The sequence below is a fragment of the Microcebus murinus genome, chromosome 1, assembly GCF_040939455.1.
Source record: "Microcebus murinus isolate Inina chromosome 1, M.murinus_Inina_mat1.0, whole genome shotgun sequence".
In the NCBI taxonomy this organism is placed as follows: domain Eukaryota; kingdom Metazoa; phylum Chordata; class Mammalia; order Primates; family Cheirogaleidae; genus Microcebus; species Microcebus murinus.
Window position 1 is genome coordinate 63,931,887 of NC_134104.1, and position 18,143 is coordinate 63,950,029.

The 18,143-nt window shown below is 32.9% G+C and overlaps 1 protein-coding gene across 1 annotated transcript in view; it reads left to right on the forward strand.

Annotated features, from left to right (window-relative positions):
* Positions 1-18,143, forward strand: part of EAF2 (ELL associated factor 2) — a 45,805-nt gene that overhangs the window by 3,237 nt on the left and 24,425 nt on the right. The window contains exons 2-4 of the mRNA XM_012780521.2: positions 4,380-4,474; positions 13,030-13,166; positions 16,150-16,295. Of these exons, the coding sequence (XP_012635975.1) occupies positions 4,380-4,474; positions 13,030-13,166; positions 16,150-16,295 (378 nt within the window). The remainder of the gene's footprint in view (positions 1-4,379; positions 4,475-13,029; positions 13,167-16,149; positions 16,296-18,143) is intronic.

Below are 18,143 nucleotides of genomic sequence, written 5' to 3' on the forward strand. Positions count from 1 at the left end.
AAGTGATAAAAAATTGAAAGGAAAAGTATTACATACAAAGAAGAAAATGTCTACTCTTCATGAAATATAATAAGAAATTATATTGTAAACCTGAAGAAAATAACATAGATGAGAGAAATCTAGAGAGAATAAATAAATAGTAAAATTGGTGGTGGGGTTTCCAAACCAAGGAGAACTGAAAAATAAACTATGTATTCTGGAATCGTAACTTAGAAGAGAATACATTTGATATTTGGAAGCATATGGAAAGCATGAATGTGAGATTATTCAACAAATTCTATATTTCTAGAACTATACTTAACCTCTTGAAATTCAAAAGTTGTATACTTTAAAAACTTGTTTGAAAGCAAATAAAAGATGACACTACTCAATATAACAGGTACTAAAAAGTAGAATCTATTAATCCTAATAGTAGAATAATTAGAAATGTAAATAGATTCAGAATAGTTTGGGTAGATCTATTGATTATAAATTCATGCTTATTAAGTAAAGATGAAGATATTGTGAGTATATTTCTGTCTCTTGCAGCTGATCTCATATACTCTAGGCATCTATATAGGCTTCAGGGACCTATATAGCTTATATAGCTTCTGCGCTTCAGGAACTCCTTGAAATTATATAGTATTTGATATGTTGAGATATGCATTTTTATGTGGAGAGGATCTATAAGTAGGGTATGATTTTCATCAGTTTCTCATAGGTACTTAGGACTATCTCTCATCTCCTAATACTGCCCTCCTGCACCCATACACAAAAGTTAAAAGCCATGGATATATGACAAAAAGGCTGTATTATATCAGTGGTTAGATATGTGGCTTGAGTTCCTAACTTCAGCACTTACTGACTTTATTACTTAGAGGAGCTCCCCATTGATAAAATGTGGGTGAGGTTAACCCAAAGTTTTATTATGAAGATTAGAAGTGGTAATATAAAGAAAAATACCACTTTGGCAATGCTAAAACAAAGGGTATAGATTAATACTTTATAGGCTGAGGTTGATTTTACAGATGCTTTGTTTTGTCCAAGCCATTGTTGTTTTATTTTAAATTAGGTGCAAATGCCTAAAAATCAGGACCTTTTATATAAAACTCTGGATTTCCAGCTTCTCTTTAAAAATTAGAAGATAAGCTGGCAACACTGAGCCCATATCTCCTCTTTGCAGCAGTTGGCTGGAGCAGTTGTGAAATTGGGTTTATTCATTCTCTTTCCCTTTTTTTGCTTTTTAATGTTCACAGGAACTTTGAAAGGGTTTATTCATTCTCTAGGTTACAATGGTTCCCACTGGTCTGTTTCACTGCCTCTCCTCTAAAGCATCATTTACCTGTAGTTAAATGACAACCTTATCTCCCAGTATTGCCCTTTGTTTCACTGTCAGAAAAATATTGGAGATCAGAAGGCCATGATTTTACTCTAGGATGTCATTTCTAATGTTTTGGATATTTCTCATAGAGAATTTTTTCTTGACAAACATTGAAGTGTACTTAGTTAAAAGTACAGAAGGAAAATGGCAATGTTTACCTTAAAGGGATTAAGAGTCTTGAAGTAGAGATGACTCTGATCTACAGAAAATAATTAGAAAACAAGCATTTTACATTATAATTTTTTAGCACCTTATATATATTAGTACTTAAAATAAGTTTGCAGGTGATTCAGAGAAGGGCGAACTATATGAACTCAACTCAACTACAAATCTCTTAAATGTTTTTTAAAAGCACTGTGCTAGAACCACAGTTCTGGAGGAATTAAAGTAGGAGGTATTATGCTTTATAAAATTACAGTATGTTAGGACCTGTCTATAAAGATGTAAATAATATCAGGCAGTTTATGTTAGGTTTAGATGAATGGTATAGTAAATGTTACAGGAATGGAGAAGAAATTGAGATTCTGCAGAGTAGGTAGGGAGAGAGCTACACCCAAAAATAGCTCCAGGGAAGAGGTTACTTTGACATCTGGATTCAAATTCTAAGAGAGCAAAAGGACAGAGAAAAGCAGAAGGGCAGGCTGTAGGTATTCTGATAGTTTAGCCTTTAGTTGATTGAAAACTAGTTTGTGTTTGGCAAGAATGGAACAGTATGGCTTTGAAAGATATTATGAAAGAAGATACAGTGACTAGATGTGAGTGATGAAGAAAATAGAGGAATATTTAGAGGAATACTTAGATTGATGAGCAGAGCCTTGAAGGATAGTTAAAATTAGAAAGTTGAGGACTAAGAAAATCCACTATTGTGGGGCACCCACATAGGGCATGATGATAACCTATTTATAAATAGTGAAAGATTTTAAGTGGCAGTTACTTCATTTCTACTATATATATCCTAATAAAATGACTTTGATTCTCACTTTAGGTTAAGAAATGATATTTGCTAGCTCAAATTGAAGTTCTCTTCTCCAATTGACATTGATATATCTTGGCCAACCTCCCATCTTTTTATTCTAACTGGGTTTTGTAGTTCCTTATTCTGGATTTAGCAAATAGTAGTTATGTGATCTGGGACAAGGGACTTAATTTCTTTCACCCTTACTTCCTTTATCCGTAAAATAGGGATATTCATTACCTTAAGGGATTACTGTGAGGTTTCAAGATAACAAGTGATTAGGAAAGACTTTTTAAATTTATTAGCACATAAGTAATTATTATTGTTACCTTATTTTATATTTGTGTTCATTGTCTTAGATTTTATAGCTTCTCTTTTACTTTCTACTGTTTTTTTAATTCTTTTTAAAATTTTTGTATTCTTTTTAAAATTCTTTTTTCTTTTTTGTCCTATGTAGGTGAGGAGAATTTCTTTTTATCTCTGTCATATGCAAGTTCAGTTCTAATTTTTTTCTTCAATATCACTATCTTTTTATTAATTGACATTAACATTTATTTTCCTTAGTCAAAACCCCCTTTCAAGCATCTAAAACTTAACACCTTAATTAGATATCTTTCATCTTTCTCACTTGCCACTACTAGTGACTCCACAATTTATTTTCAGTCTAACCTTTTATCCTTTGATTCTTTAGTTGTGCTTCCTGGGGATATACTGTAAATCAAAACTCTTTCACACTTTTCATATTACTTATGTTATTTGTATATCTATTTCTTAAAATATAGGAATAACTATTAAGATTTTAAGATAGTAGGTACATATACAGTTTTAAATTAAAGCAGCACAAAGAATAAACTATATTATAAAGAATACTTTTGTGAATTGTGTATATTCATTTGTATTTATGTTTCTTTAAGGAATAGAAGAATGGATTGTATTTATTTTCATAGGGTTATTATTAGAATTAAATATGAAGTGTTAAGCATGATTCCTGACACATAGTAAATATTCCATAAATGTTAGCTATTACAATTGTCGTTGTTAAGCAAGGCCAGCCTATTGACAGATAATAATTTGAGGAACATTGGGAGATTCTCCTAAGATCTGCCCGTTATAATTCTATAAGTTTCACTAATAAATATCCATTACTTTGGATTTAGATGTTTTGCTTATGGAGCTTTTTGTTAATATGAAGATGAATCTCTTGGGATAGGGGTAATAACTGGGAAGGAACTCTGAGGGGGCTGATAATGTTCTATTTCTTGATCTGGTTACTAGTTATACATACATCACTTTATGAAAGTTATTAAACTTATGATTTATGTTCTATTTTTTATATATGCCATATTTTAATAAAGAGTTAAGTAAATATAACATGAAGAATTATATATCAGATTATTAGTCATTGATGTATATTGATATGAATTATTTTAATGTCTTTCATATCTTAAAAGTTTTTAAGCTTATTTAATATGTGAAATATCTTAGCATCCTAAATTCCTGTTAGGTGATAGCTTTTAATGGCATCATTTGAACTATGATTTAACTTAAAATTTATTTTAGGTTCTTCCAAAGTGATAGATTTGGTTAAATTTATGCATCCATTAGTGGTATTCATGAAAAACTCAAACTGTTAAACTGAAAAGATTACTTTTTCATAGGTTTCCTCATAAATATACACTGAATTTTCTGTATATTCATTTATTTTGTCCTTCTGGGATAGCAGACAAGTGGCAGTAGGCAGCATAGGTAGTTTAAGAAAACATTATGGGAGAAAAGGACTGAACATTGAAAATGGTCTACCTATATCAGTTTTTCGGCAAGTTGTGAAAACACTGACATTATTTAGCAGTAGAATATGTTATTCAAGTTATCTTGGTCTAAACAGGATTCTAAGGGAGCATGAGTTTGAGGAATGCTTTTTGTGACTATAGCTATTTCTCTCTTCTTAGAATTATGCATACAGAAATAACCTGGACTATTTTATTTGTTCACTTGTAATATGAAGACTCTTCTAACCACCAGGTGTTCTATTTTATAAAAATCAGTATTTGTATCTACTTTTAGATGATTTCAAACCTGCTTCTATTGATACTTCTTGTGAAGGAGACCTTGAAGTTGGCAAAGGTGAACAGGTGACAATAACTCTGCCAAATATAGAAGTGAGTATTTCTATATTTAGACTAAAGTGATCTTTTTTACAGGATTCTCACTAAATTTTAAAAAAATTACACAATTCATATTACAATGGCTGGTTAAAGTAATTAATAAGCATAGTAAAACAAATAACCATATTTTGAACTATTTAAGGAAAAAAATTTAAAATACTTTAATCCATTTAGTAGTTCCAAAAACTATCATAGCAAATGATTTGAAAAAATTGGAGGTCTAAAGAAGTATTAATTAAATTCTTATTATGAACTAGCTTTTATACTCTGACATAGGGATTATAACATATTCTTTGCCTTCTAGTCCTAATCTGTTATAGGTGACAAACATATAAACATCTAATGTCAAAGCATATACAAAATTCTGTGCAAGTACATAAGCGGAATTAAATACTCTGCCTGGTGGAATCTTGAAAGGCTTCACAAAGCCAGCAATATTTGAGCTGAGCCTTTAGAGGAAAAGTAAGACTTTATCAGGTAGAGAGTGAAATATTCTATCTAGACACACAGAACAGTATATGAAAGGCTTTAATGCTAAAGAACAAAGAGTTTATGGAATAAATGACTATATAGTAAATCACAGTATAACAAAAAAGATTGACAGGTATAGAGACTGGAAAGGTAGGTTGGGATCAGATCATGAAGGACATTTTATGTTGTGATATAGAATTTAGACTTTATCCCATAGGCATTAGAAAACCATTAGAAGTTTGTAAGCAGGGAAGTAACATGATTAGATTTCTGTTTTTGGAAGGATTTTAGTAGTAGTTTGGGGAATAGGTTGAAAAAGAAGGAGACGTGGTCAGGAAGGCCCTAACCAAAAGTTTTGTCTGTTTTTTAAATTTCCACATGTATCCAAGTAACACTACCAAATACTATTTGCATAGAAATACAAGTTCTTTGTGTTGTATGCTCTACTATTCTCAGTCCTTCAGTTAGAAATTTCTTAGTATTCAGCTTGTTTTTTTCCTTTTGTATTAAATTTGTCTATTCTCAGGGAAAACCAAGACTGTAACTTTATACTTTAATATATAAAGAAAACCTTGGAATTTTTAAAGGGTTTTTTCATTTTGTTTAATTTTTATAGTAGTAATTTTGTGCTGGTCCATCCCCATTCTCCCTTATGCATTTTGTGCTGGTCCATCCCCATTCTCCCTTATGCATCCCCATTCTCCCTTATGGCTCATCCTGGTTAGCGATAAAGCAAATAAACTCTCTATCTTCTCATCTATCTTTTTTATTATTTTTTATCAGTCAACAGCATTTATTGAGAACTCACTCTTATGTTAGACTATCAGTTGCTGCCTCTGAATAGTTTTCTAAGGCTAATTAAATTTGGGGGGAATTTTTATTGAATATTTCTCATTTACTCCCTTAGGAACTGAAGGAAATGAAAAATCAGTTTAGTACAAGGTATTATAGATAAGTTAGTTATTGTATTACACTGTTAGAAGAATTGTTCTGATTGTTTCTAGTAACCTAAGGCTTCTTTGCTTGATGATATCTATTGAAGAAAAACCTGAACCAGCCACTTAATTTTAAAAGTTGTTGAAAAGCTTTAAGTTGACAACAGTAACTACTAGCCTGTTGTCTAGTATTATTGATAAGTGATGGTTGGTTTGTAGATTAACTTTAGTTGAATTCTTCTTTGCCATTTCAAAAATTGTTTTCTCAAATTGCCATCCTTCCATCATAATCCCTTGCATTGCTCTTCTATTCCAAACAACTAGGGATTCTTACATTTATTAGTAAACCTTTTTCTTCACTTATATCCTGCTTTAATCAAGAGTTACCATCTACCATGTGTTTGGTTATGGTCTCAATTGAAATACCTCTTAAAGGAATGACAACTAAAGAAGGCCTATATTTTCAAGTCTGTAAATTATAAATTTCTCAAATTGTAAAGAAATCATTTGGGCAACAGTAACCACCATCAACACTGTCTCACCCCTGCAGCCCACCAGAGATGTGTACAAAAAAGAATATGCCTCAGTATATGTGTGTGTATAAGTGTGTGCTCAAGAAAGAGTGAGAAATAGAAAGATTGGCCATATGTACATGTATCTTCTTTATGGTAAATCCTATGCTGGGTAGCTACTGGGAATACAGAAGTAAATTAGACATTGTCAGTGTTCTAAAACATTTTGCCATTTAATGGTAAAGACAGAAAATAACTAATTAAAATGTAGAAATGTAAGGACTATCATAAAGATATACATAGAATCTTATAGAACCACAAAAGAGTGGTATCCCAGCCATAGGAAAGGGAGAAGACATCAGAATACGCCAAGTCTTGAAGATGAGTCAAAATTATGCAGGTGAAGGTGAGAGGGAAGAAAATTTTTGTCAGAGAAAATAAAAAGACATAGACTAAGATACAGCAACAAAAGAATGTTAAATGTTTGAAGAACTACATATATGCCACTATGGCTAGGTCAGACGGGGGTGCATATGGGGACAGGGTGGGAGATGGAAAGATATTTACGAATCAGATTAATAAAGGGCCTAAAATATAATACAAATTAATTTTAACTTTATTCTATAATTCATCTAGACAGCTGAAATGAAAAAGAGTTGTTTAAATTACCACCTGTCAAGAGCAAATATTTTTTCTCCTAGGTATATAGTCCTTGAACAATTGTGATAAGAATGGAAATTACATTCTCAAATAAACTTTGTAGGATTTTCCCCCCCCCTTTCTTCTTTAAACAGGTATGAGGTTTAATTTTTTTCAGGGTTCTTAATTCTGTGAGTATTTTGTGGAAATGTAATGATTATTAGTTCAAGTCATTTAGATTTTCCTATTTTCTTTATGAACTTGCTTTCATCATCTTGGCAAAAATGCCTACGAAGCTTAGAGTCAGACCATAAAATAGAGCTTTTATTATATTAAACTTTTAAGAGTACCTTCAGGTTCAAATGGTTCTTTCATAAGGTAGACTTTCTAATTCCATTCCTCTTGGGTTTCTTTGGTATTACCAAATAGAAGAAACTAATAAAAAAGAATGAAGACTGTTAAGCTGGTTAAAAAGTGGGCATTTACACATCTTTCTTTACAAACAATTCTTTATGGTTGGCTGCTATAAATTTAGAAGAAGTGTTTACTTAACTTGACTGTTATGATTTGTCACTGGTGCTGTCTGAGATTGGCATATTTTTAGTGCTGACTCTATCTTGTAGAGTACTTTTGTTGGCTTCTTTGAAATAGCCCCCTGGAAACTTCAACTATCCTTCCTGTTATACAGGCAATGCATTTCTAGTGGTTACTTATAAATTTAACCCTCAAACCTTGGTCTTCTGCAGGTTCTATATGTGTGAGGACTAATATGCCACTCTAGATGACCTTCTTTGGCAAAGTCCCTTCCAACAAGATCCTGTTCTGGTTCCCTCCACTGGGTTTACTTAGCCCATGTGAGAAAATATTTCATCACATTCTTGGGACCTCAGCCTATTTTAGGACCAGAGTCCTAGTTTAATATTCTGTTATAGTTATATATATATATATATTTATTTATTTCAGAATATTATGGGGGTATAATCGTTAAGATTACATACATTGCCCTGTCTCCTCTCCCCCCACGAGGCAGAGCTTCAAACGTGCCCATCCCCCAGCCGGTGTGCATCACACTCACTATGTATGTATGTACCCATTACCTCCTCTCCCCTCCCACCTTCCCCACATGCGACAAATGTTTGTTTTTCTTTTTTTCTTAACATTTTGGTTACGTTTTGTTTTTTTGTTTTTTGTTTGAGACAGTCTTGCTTTGTTGCCCAGGCTAGAGTGAGTGCTGTGGCGTCAGCCTAGCTCACAGCAACCTCAAACTAGCTGGGACTACAGGCATGTAGTCATCCATGCCTGGCTATTTCTTTTTCTATATATATTAGTTGGCCAATTAATTTTTTTTTATTTATAGTAGAGACGGGGTCTTGCTCTTACTCAGGCTGGTTTCGAACTCTTGACCTCGAGCAATCCGCTTGCCTCGGCCTCCCAGAGTGCTAGGATTACAGGTGTGAGCCACCAGGCCCGGCCACATTTTGGTTACATTTTGTATCTTTTCCTCTCCCTAGCAAGAGTTAGAGGTATGCCCTTCCCCGCCACAATGTCCACCATATCCCACAGATGTGGGACTACCCCTCCAACCCCTGAATCCCTGGAGAACACCACCACCCTTTGAGCACCATAGTGTTAATCAGTCAGTATCAATTTGATGGCGAGTATATATGGAGCCCATTATTCTGATCTTGTGTCACCTCACTTTGGATAATGGGCTTAAGCACAATCCAGGATATTATAAGTGGTGCTAGCTGGCTGTCATTTCTTAGAATTGAGTAATATTCCCAGAAGCATAGATATTTGGAATAGGACTGAGATTCCAGAGATGAAACAATCTGTATACGGCAACCTAATCTTTGATAAAGCAGACAAAAATATACAATGGGGAAAAGAATCTCTCTTCAGTAAATGGTGCTGGATAGCTACATGCAGAAGATTGAATCAGGATCCCTACTTCTCACCTCTCATAAAAATCCACTGAAGATGGATAACAGATTTATACCTAAGGCATGAAACCTTAAGAATCCTAGAAGATGTTGGGAAAACCCTCTCAGACATTGGCCTCTCAGGCAAAGAATTCTTGAAGAAAATCCCCAAAGCAATCACCACAGCAACAAAATTGTTATAGTTATATTTTTAATGAATTGTATTTTTATCATTACACATTTTTATGCTGTTTTTGTGGTTTTAATCTTAAATGCCAACTCATCTGATATTAATATTGCCACCTATGCTTCCTTTTTGTTTGCATGTTCATAGAATCTTAATGTCTTTTCCTTTTACTTAGCTGACTTTTGTTTTAATTATATATTTTGTTGACAGAATATGCTGTGTTTTATTTTTAAACCCAGTTTAACACTTCTATTTTTATTAGGAGAATTCTATCTATTCAGTCTATTTGCATTTAGTTCAAGATTGATATACCTGATTTTTATTTCTGTCATCTTACAGTATCTTTACTAGTTATTTTAATTTGTTGTTTCCTCTTTTTATTCTTAGCTTCACCAAGCATCTCTTATTTCTATTTTCTTTCTTTGATTTCTCCTTTTTTTTTTTTTTAACTCTTGTTACTTTGGGACTACTATTGTACTTTTCCATTTCATTACTGATTCTTTTCCTTTCCTGTTTTTCATAATTCTCTGTTTACATGAAAACTGAGTTCCTCCATTCTCATCCTACCCCCATCAAATGAGATTTTTGGAATACTTTGTCATCCCTTAATAATAACACTTTTTTCCTTCTCCCTTCTACTTCTCTTCCTTTCCACCTCAGCCAAACACCTCCATTTTTCTAAGATAGTATATTATATTGCAAAATATCTTTATGTCAAAAATACTTATTTAGCTCTTACATTATACATTCTCAGTCTATCCTTATTCCATTTATAGTTAAATATATATAAATACCCAGATTCCTTTGCTCACTACTATTTTCTCTTCATAAAGCAGACAAAAATATACAATGGGGAAAAGAATCTCTCTTCAATAAATGGTGCTGGATAGCTATATGTAGAAGATTGAATCAGGATCCCTACTTCTCACTTCTCATAAAAATCCATTTTTTCTCTTCATTCCCCTATGTTGAGATTTTTGTTTTGATTCATTTGTTTTATGGTTGAGTCCTTTCTTGACTCTTTTTTGTTCTTAAATAAGGTGTGAACTCACTTATCTTATATTTTGTTTTATAGTGTTTCCTTTGGTTGACCATCCTAAGTCAGTCATTCATACAAACCGACCATAATCAGTTCTGTGTGGTTTGTAAAGAATGGCAGGTTAAGAATGTACGAGTGTAGATGAAAAAACCATGGACAGGTTTATGGAATATGGCTTTTATCCTGCATACACAAAAATTTTAAAGTACATAAAGATTTTTAAGTATGGGAACAAAATAATTAAATTTGCCTGTCAGCAGAATGGGGAACACAATTGGGAGGAGAGTTGGGAAGAGGATAACAGTAATCTAGGTGAAAAGATGTTGGGTACTGAAATTGGGTGATAGCAGTGAACACAGACATAAAAGGAGGTATTCAGTAGATATTTAGAGGCAGGGATATTTCATATGCCTAATAGTTGTCTGGTACTTAATAGTTACCTTTCTTGGGGTATGGAATAGGGAATGGACAGAAATTAAAGTTTAAAAGTTAGGAATGGTGCTCAATTTAATGAGGGAAAAGTTTAATTCTATAAAACTTGTTCAAAGTATAGAATGCAGGTATAGAGATTATGAAAGGCTTATTTAATTTGTTACCTATGACCAGAAATTGTTTATATTGTTCATATTCAACATTAATTCACTATCTGTAAAGGTCTTGGTACTTTAGGCAGTAGGAACAATTAAACAAAATAATAATCTAGTTATTATTCTTTAGGAGCTCAGAGAACAATCTACATTGTAATCTTAAGATGTATTCCGTTCTAAGTAATAATATACATGTCTTCAGGAAGAATATATTGTACACATTTCTTATCAACTGTAATTTGGAGTCTTTAGGTTACTATTTTGGGTTACTTTGTTTTCAGCCAAGGCATCTGAAAAACTTACTTACAAGCCAAGTAGACCCAGTATGCTTTGTCATAATCATGCCCCTGGCTCTCCAGCTTACTAGGGGTTCAACTAAGTGCTCCACATATAACCCTTCTAGAACTAGCCCAGATATGTCCTCATCTCTGTGTTTTATATTATTGATTTTCTATAGATCACTTAAATCTTTAGAGAGGTAAAAAAAAAAAAATCCCTTTTCCTTTCTTTCATTTTCTTCATTTTCTTTCCATACCTCTCTGGAGTCTCTAACCCACCCCAAGTGGGGTGATTTCAATCACCAAATTTGTCTCATACTCCTCCTAGTGGTCATTTAGTAAATATCTAATAAATTTTAACTAATATTATTAATATATACCTTTTAGTCTTTTTATTTTAAATTTTTTTTAATTTATGTTTTCTTTATTTTTTAAATTTATTTTTAAATATTTATGGGTAAACATTATTAATAGTTATACATATTTATGGAATACATGTGATATTTTGATACAAGCATATACTTTTCTATCTTGATCTAACAGTACTATTGTATGTGACAAAATTATTATAATAAATCTTTTAAAAATTTATATACTTTTATAAAGTTCAAAACCAAGCAAATATAAACAATATATTATTTAAAGATACATGTATTTGAGATAAAGCAAAAGATTGGTAAACATAAAATTCCTTCAGGTTTGAAAGTGTCAGGGACAAAGGGTGAGGAAGAACATGTAAGTAGATGTTTGTTATTAGCAATGATCTAGGTTTCTTTAACCTTTTATTATATAAAATAGAATAGTAGAATGAACTCCATGTACCTCATTACTGAGCTTCAACTATTATCAACATTTTACTTTTTTTTTTAATCTATTCTCCTACTGCTTTTTTTCTCTGAAGTATTTTAAAGAAAATCCCAGACCTTATGCTATTTCATAAATGCTTATTTATGTATCTTTACCTGATAAGGATATTTCTCTTTTTATCTACATACTATGGTATTATTATACATAATAGAATTAATAATAACACTTAGTCCAAGTCACATTTTCATGCTTATCTCAAAAACGTCTTTTTACAGACATTGTAAAATGTCCTAACCAGAATTGAAATAAGATTCTCACATTGTATTTGAATATTATGTTTCTTGTCTCTTTTATTCTATAAAAGTCCCTTCCCTTTTTTATTCCATTGGTTTGTTAGAGAAACCAGATTATATGTCCTAAAGAATATACCAATATTCTGGATTTCAAATTACTTCCATCTGGTGTTATTTAACTTATTCATCTATTCCCCATATTTCCTATAGACTAGTAGTTATATATGTAAAGGCAGGCTTGATGACAGATTATATGGGGTTTGATGATAGTTAAATTCTTTGAGGTTTTTGTATGTTTGCTTTTTGGCAAGGCTATTTTATGGGTGATACTGTATATTTTTATATCACATCATGAAGCACATAATGTCTGGTTGCCTCACTTTTAATGATGCTAAAAACTAATCAGTAGTGTAACAAGTGTTTCTTGATAACATTCATTTTCCTTAATCCAAATAGAGAGGTAACACTTGAAGAAACTATCAGATTTTAAAAAGTAAGCTTACAAAGCAATAAGGAAGAAGAGAAAAGGTAGGAAATATAATTCAAGGCTTCTGTTTCCTTATCCATAAAATATATTGATTGTATTAAAATTGAATCCCAATTGCCCATTATAGGCCAGTGAAACAAATCTTTACTGGCTCAGGGTAAGTACCTCCTTTTTTCTTTTTCCTCAGTGACAGTAGCTTTGAGATCTCAGCCTCTCTTTATCTCTGTCTTTGTTATCACATTCTTTGGAGACAGGCTAGTAAACTTAGGTAGTTTATAGGTTACTTGAAGTATAATATGGAATGAGAAACACAATATTAGAAGATCTCAAAGGGCTTCCCAACTAAATTTCTACAGTAAATTTCAAATAATGATAATTAACTTCTTAAACAGGGTTCAACTCCACCAGTAACTGTTTTCAAAGGTTCAAAGAAACCTTACTTAAGAGAATGCATTTTGATTATTAACCATGATACTGGAGAATGTCGACTAGAAAAACTCAGCAGCAACATCACTGTAAAAAAAACAAGGTATGTGGTTTAATGAAATAAATTATATTATCAACACATAAATTTTTAAGGAACTGTCAGTGGGAAAAGTTACTGGATTAAGTCACATTATTATATAGGGTTGTTTATGTCGGGTACAAAAATGTTTTAATCTTTTTCTAAGTTTAAATTTAGTGGAGCTCCTAAGTCAAAAACTTTTGCCACATTACCCTGTGACATATAAAAGCTGTTTTGTTTCTAAATGCTTTCTATAGGTATAGATATATTTTTATTCTATTATAGATACTTCCATAGAACTGGACTAAAAGGAAGTATTATACACTCCCCAAAATAATTTCATCTTCATTAGTAAAAATTTATTGAGCACCTAGAATATATAAGGCACTAGAAAAAGGAAAGTTTACTATACAAACACTAACCTCAAAACTTCTGGATTTTAATTGGATTAACAGACCATTCCATTAAAGTCAATAGGAGAATACAGCCATCTCCAATTCATTTTGGAAATAAGTGATACATAACTTATTATGTAATACAAAGTCACTTTCTCTAAAAGCCATACAAATAGTATAGACAAAATTGCTCTGGGAATTAAGAGAAAGGAGAGGTCGTGGTAGATTGGAACATTCAGGAAGGCCATATTGATATACCTTAAGGGGACATTATAAAAGAAGATAGACAAATGACCAATAAGCGTATGAAAAAATGCTCAATGTCACTAATCATCAGGAAAATGCAAATTAAAACCACCATGATTATTAACCATGCTGCTGGAAAATGTCGACTAGAAAAACTCCGCAGTAGCATCACTGTAAAAAAAACAAGGTATGTGGTTTAATGAAATAAATTATAACCTTACTCCAGTCAGAATGGCCTTTTAAAAAAAGTACAAAGACAGTACATGCTAGCATGGATGCAGAGAGAAAGGAACAGTTATACACTGTTGGTGGAACTGCAAATTAGTACAACCTCTATGGAAAACAGTATAGAGATTCCTCAAAGAACTAAAAGTCAACCTACCATTTGATCCAGCAATCCCACTACTGGGCATTTACCCAAAGGAAAAGAAATCATTTTATCAAGAAGATACCTGCACTCAAATATTTATTGCAGCATAATTCACAGTTGCAAAGATGTGGGATCAACCCATATGCCCATCAATTCATTAGTGGATTAATCAAATGTGGTATATGTATACCCTGGAGTACTACTGAGGCATAAAAAAGAATTAATTAATGCCTTTTGCAGCAATTTGGATGGAACTGGAGACCATTTTCCAAAGTTAAGTATCTAAAGAATGGAAAAATAAACACCACATGCACTCACTACTAAATTGGAACTAACTGATGAGCACACATATGCATAGAAGGAAGTAAAACTTGGTGGAAATGAACCAAGGAGGAGGAAGGGATGGGTAAAAACCCACCTAATGGGTACAATGTATAATATGTGGGTGACAGGCACTCTTACAACCATGACTAAAGCATTATAAAAGTGATTAATGTAACCAGAATTATTTGTACTCTGTAATACTTTGAAATTAGAAAACAAAACAAACAAAAAATAATTACCTTGAGTGCCTGTTAAAAATATGAGTTCCCAAATCCAACCTCAGATCAGAGAAGGAGCCTGGGAACTCTATTTTTTTTTTTTTTTTTTGAGACAGAGTCTCGCTTTCTTGCCCAGGCTAGAGTGAGTGCCGTGGCATCATCCTAGCTCACAGCAACCTCAAACTCCTGGGCTCAAGCGATCCTCCTGCCTCAGCCTCCCAAGTAGCTGGGACTACAGGCACGAGCCACCATGCCCGGCTGATTTTTATATTATATATATTAGTTGGCCAATTAATTTCTTTCTATTTTTATGGTAGAGACGGGGTCTCGCTCAGGCTGGTTTTGAACTCCTGACCTTGAGCAATCCGCCCGCCTCGGCCTCCCAGAGTGCTAGGATTACAGGCGTGAGCCACCGCGCCCGGCCTTATTTTTTAATATCCCTTCACCTCAGTCCTCCATGCCTCCCATGATTCTTACTAGTAGAAAAGTTTGGGAAATACTGATTTTGTTAATCAGAAAGGATATGAGGATGTAAACAGGGTTTGAAAGTAGCGATACATATGACTTATTCAGGGCTATTGAATAAGACCCTGTTTGAATAGAGCAGAGATTTGTCTCTATACCTGTGTATAAGTTTTAGAAAGTAGAGGGTAATGTTGATATTGAGTTAGAGGTAAGGCTGTAAAGGGAGGTTGAGGTTAATGTCTTCAGTATTAACTGAGAAATTAGCATATTATCATGCTGGCAGTGGTTACATATTAAAGTCTTTTAAACTAGGGATTGGCATGTTTACAGTTTTATTTTGGAACATTAATCCAGCAAAGAAACTGAGGAAAATGAAAAAAAATTTAGGAAACAGAAAAATATATAAACCAGGATTTTTGAGAGTAAGAATGAAGAGAAAAATGAGATTCTAAATACTTTTTGAAGGAAGAACTGACAGGATTCGGTGACCAGAAACGGGAAAGGCAAAAGTCAAGCATAATTTTGCTATATACTCTTTTCTTAAAGACATTGAGAGAAAAGCATATGAATCTCCTTTATGAACATGTATGTCTTAAAGTTATGAATGCAAAGTGTTGAAGTGATTTAGGTTTAATGGAAATAATAATTTTAAAATTTAGGGATTATATTGAACCTGTTGTACACTTATATTTTTCCTTTTAATTTAGTCATTTGTGTGTCTTATCTGTTAAACTTGAGCAGTGCTTTTGTTTTGTTTTTGTTTACATTTGTATACCTCATCGTACCTGTGTGTATGCCACTCACATAGTAGTCACTTGATAAATATTAATATTTGTTAAATAATGAATTAAATTGATGTTTTAATCTTGAATATCATTTTAAAGATGTGTAGGGAAAAAATAAATGGTCAATTTTAGTAATGTTATAAGTTGAAATTGTTGTTACATGGCTGTCATACCTGTTTCAATCTTTGATATTCTTAATTGCAGAGTTGAAGGAAGCAGTAAAATTCAGTATCGTAGAGAACAACAGCAGCAACAAATGTGGAATTCAACTAGGACTCCGAATGTTGTAAAACGTTCTCCATGTGAAGACAAGATGTCCCCAGCATCTCCAATGGATGATATTGAAAGAGGTAAAATCTAAATATATATAATGTCCCTTAAGATATAATTAATAAATGTTAAATGAAATTTTTCATTTTAATTAACAGTAGTACTAACTATAAACTTTTACTGAGAGCTAATATTTTTGTAATTATGCATTTTTCTGGGGCAAAGATATGGCTTATGATTTAGAGTAGTATGTAAGTAAGACCATAGCTGTACAAAAGAATTTGTATTTTTTAAATTATTATGCAGTACAAAAAATGGTTTTAGATATGTATAACTGGAGTTTTCTTCTTTTTGGCAATTGTGATAACTCAAATTCAATTTTCATAGTATCTTCTTATCAGAGTTCTTTATGTATAGCCAGACTATAGATGTCTAAGATGTTACCAATTCAATAGGGAAATGAGGAGTAAATAGAAGAAGCAGGCAAGTTCTTCCAAATTACTGTTTACTTCCCAGCAGGAAAGTATTTCTAAGGAGAAACAGTTTTTTTCAAAGTAAGAAAACTTAAATCTCCACTTTTTTTCTGGCTGCAGTTTGGATGTTGATGTTATAGTAATTGTGGCATCAGTGAGACCCTGATCACCAAAGCATATTTGCTTCTGCACTTTGTGTTCCTAATTTGCACATAGCTCCCCAATTCCACTTGCCCCTTTCTAGGCACAGTACGATGTTAATTCCCTAATGGGTTAGTAGTCCCTATACAAAAAGTAAGGAAGACACAAGCTCAGAACCCTTTGTTAGTATGAGGAATCTTGAATTTTATTTTTATGTCATACCTGCTTCCAAAATGAATCGAATCATGATGTCATTATATACATAAAACAATAAAATACTGGAGCAGAAAATCAAGATATTGTAGGGAAAGAGGAAGGAAACTTGCTAATTATAAAAACATTAAATTTAGCTTGAAGCTTCCTAGCCATCAATATAAAAATGAAGACACAAGTAACATATTTTGTATTATCTGATAGACTGGTTCCAAAGAATCAGATTCTTCCCTGTTACTAAATTCTAAAAGGAATTCATCATATGGAACTTGTTCTAGGGAACATTAAGCTATATATTATCCTCAACAATAATTTTACAGTACAAGTGGAAGTTCCTCCATGTGACAGGTTTTTAGCAGAGACCTTAATAAAAGCATTGTATTGAAGCATAACTCAGGGAAAAGGGAGTTGTAGATGATAAGTTAACATGATCCAAGCATAAAGCTTTCTTGTTTTAACTTTGTATGAGAATGGAACTTCATTTACCTTGATTGTATAGCATGTACCTTAAATTGTATTCTATAAAATATTTTCTTGGTCCTACTGTGCCACTGACTACTGTTATGATGGTTGAATTATCTTTTTAAATTTATGTCAGGCAGTTGTACTAGTATTTTTGTAACTTAATTTTTATATTTACATCTTTGAGCTATCCGGAATTTGAGTTTAAGAAATAAGATAGGACCCAAGATTCCCCTCCTCTACCCAGAGACACACAGCTGGGAGTACCAACAAAGGGGCTCCTGCCACCATGAATGGTTGCAGTCCTGGAAGTGCCCTCCTTCTATACCAGGCCTGAGAGTCTCTCACCCATCAGAGATATGGCATGCCAGAAGGCACCTAAAAGTAGAATCATACAACAACAAGCGCTCAGCCTAGAAAGACTGTTCATACCCCTCTAGCTCCTAGACCCCCTCCCTGCCCTGTCACTCTGAAATTCCTCTTTCTTATCTAAAGACATCTTGAGACTAGGTGGCACTGACAAGGGAGATCCTGCCACAACAAGACTTCACTGGGAAGTACTTTCCATTTCCCCTCCAATCAGGGGAGCCCGCAACATAAAAATTGTTTGGCCCAGGAAGCACTCTTCATCCTATTAGG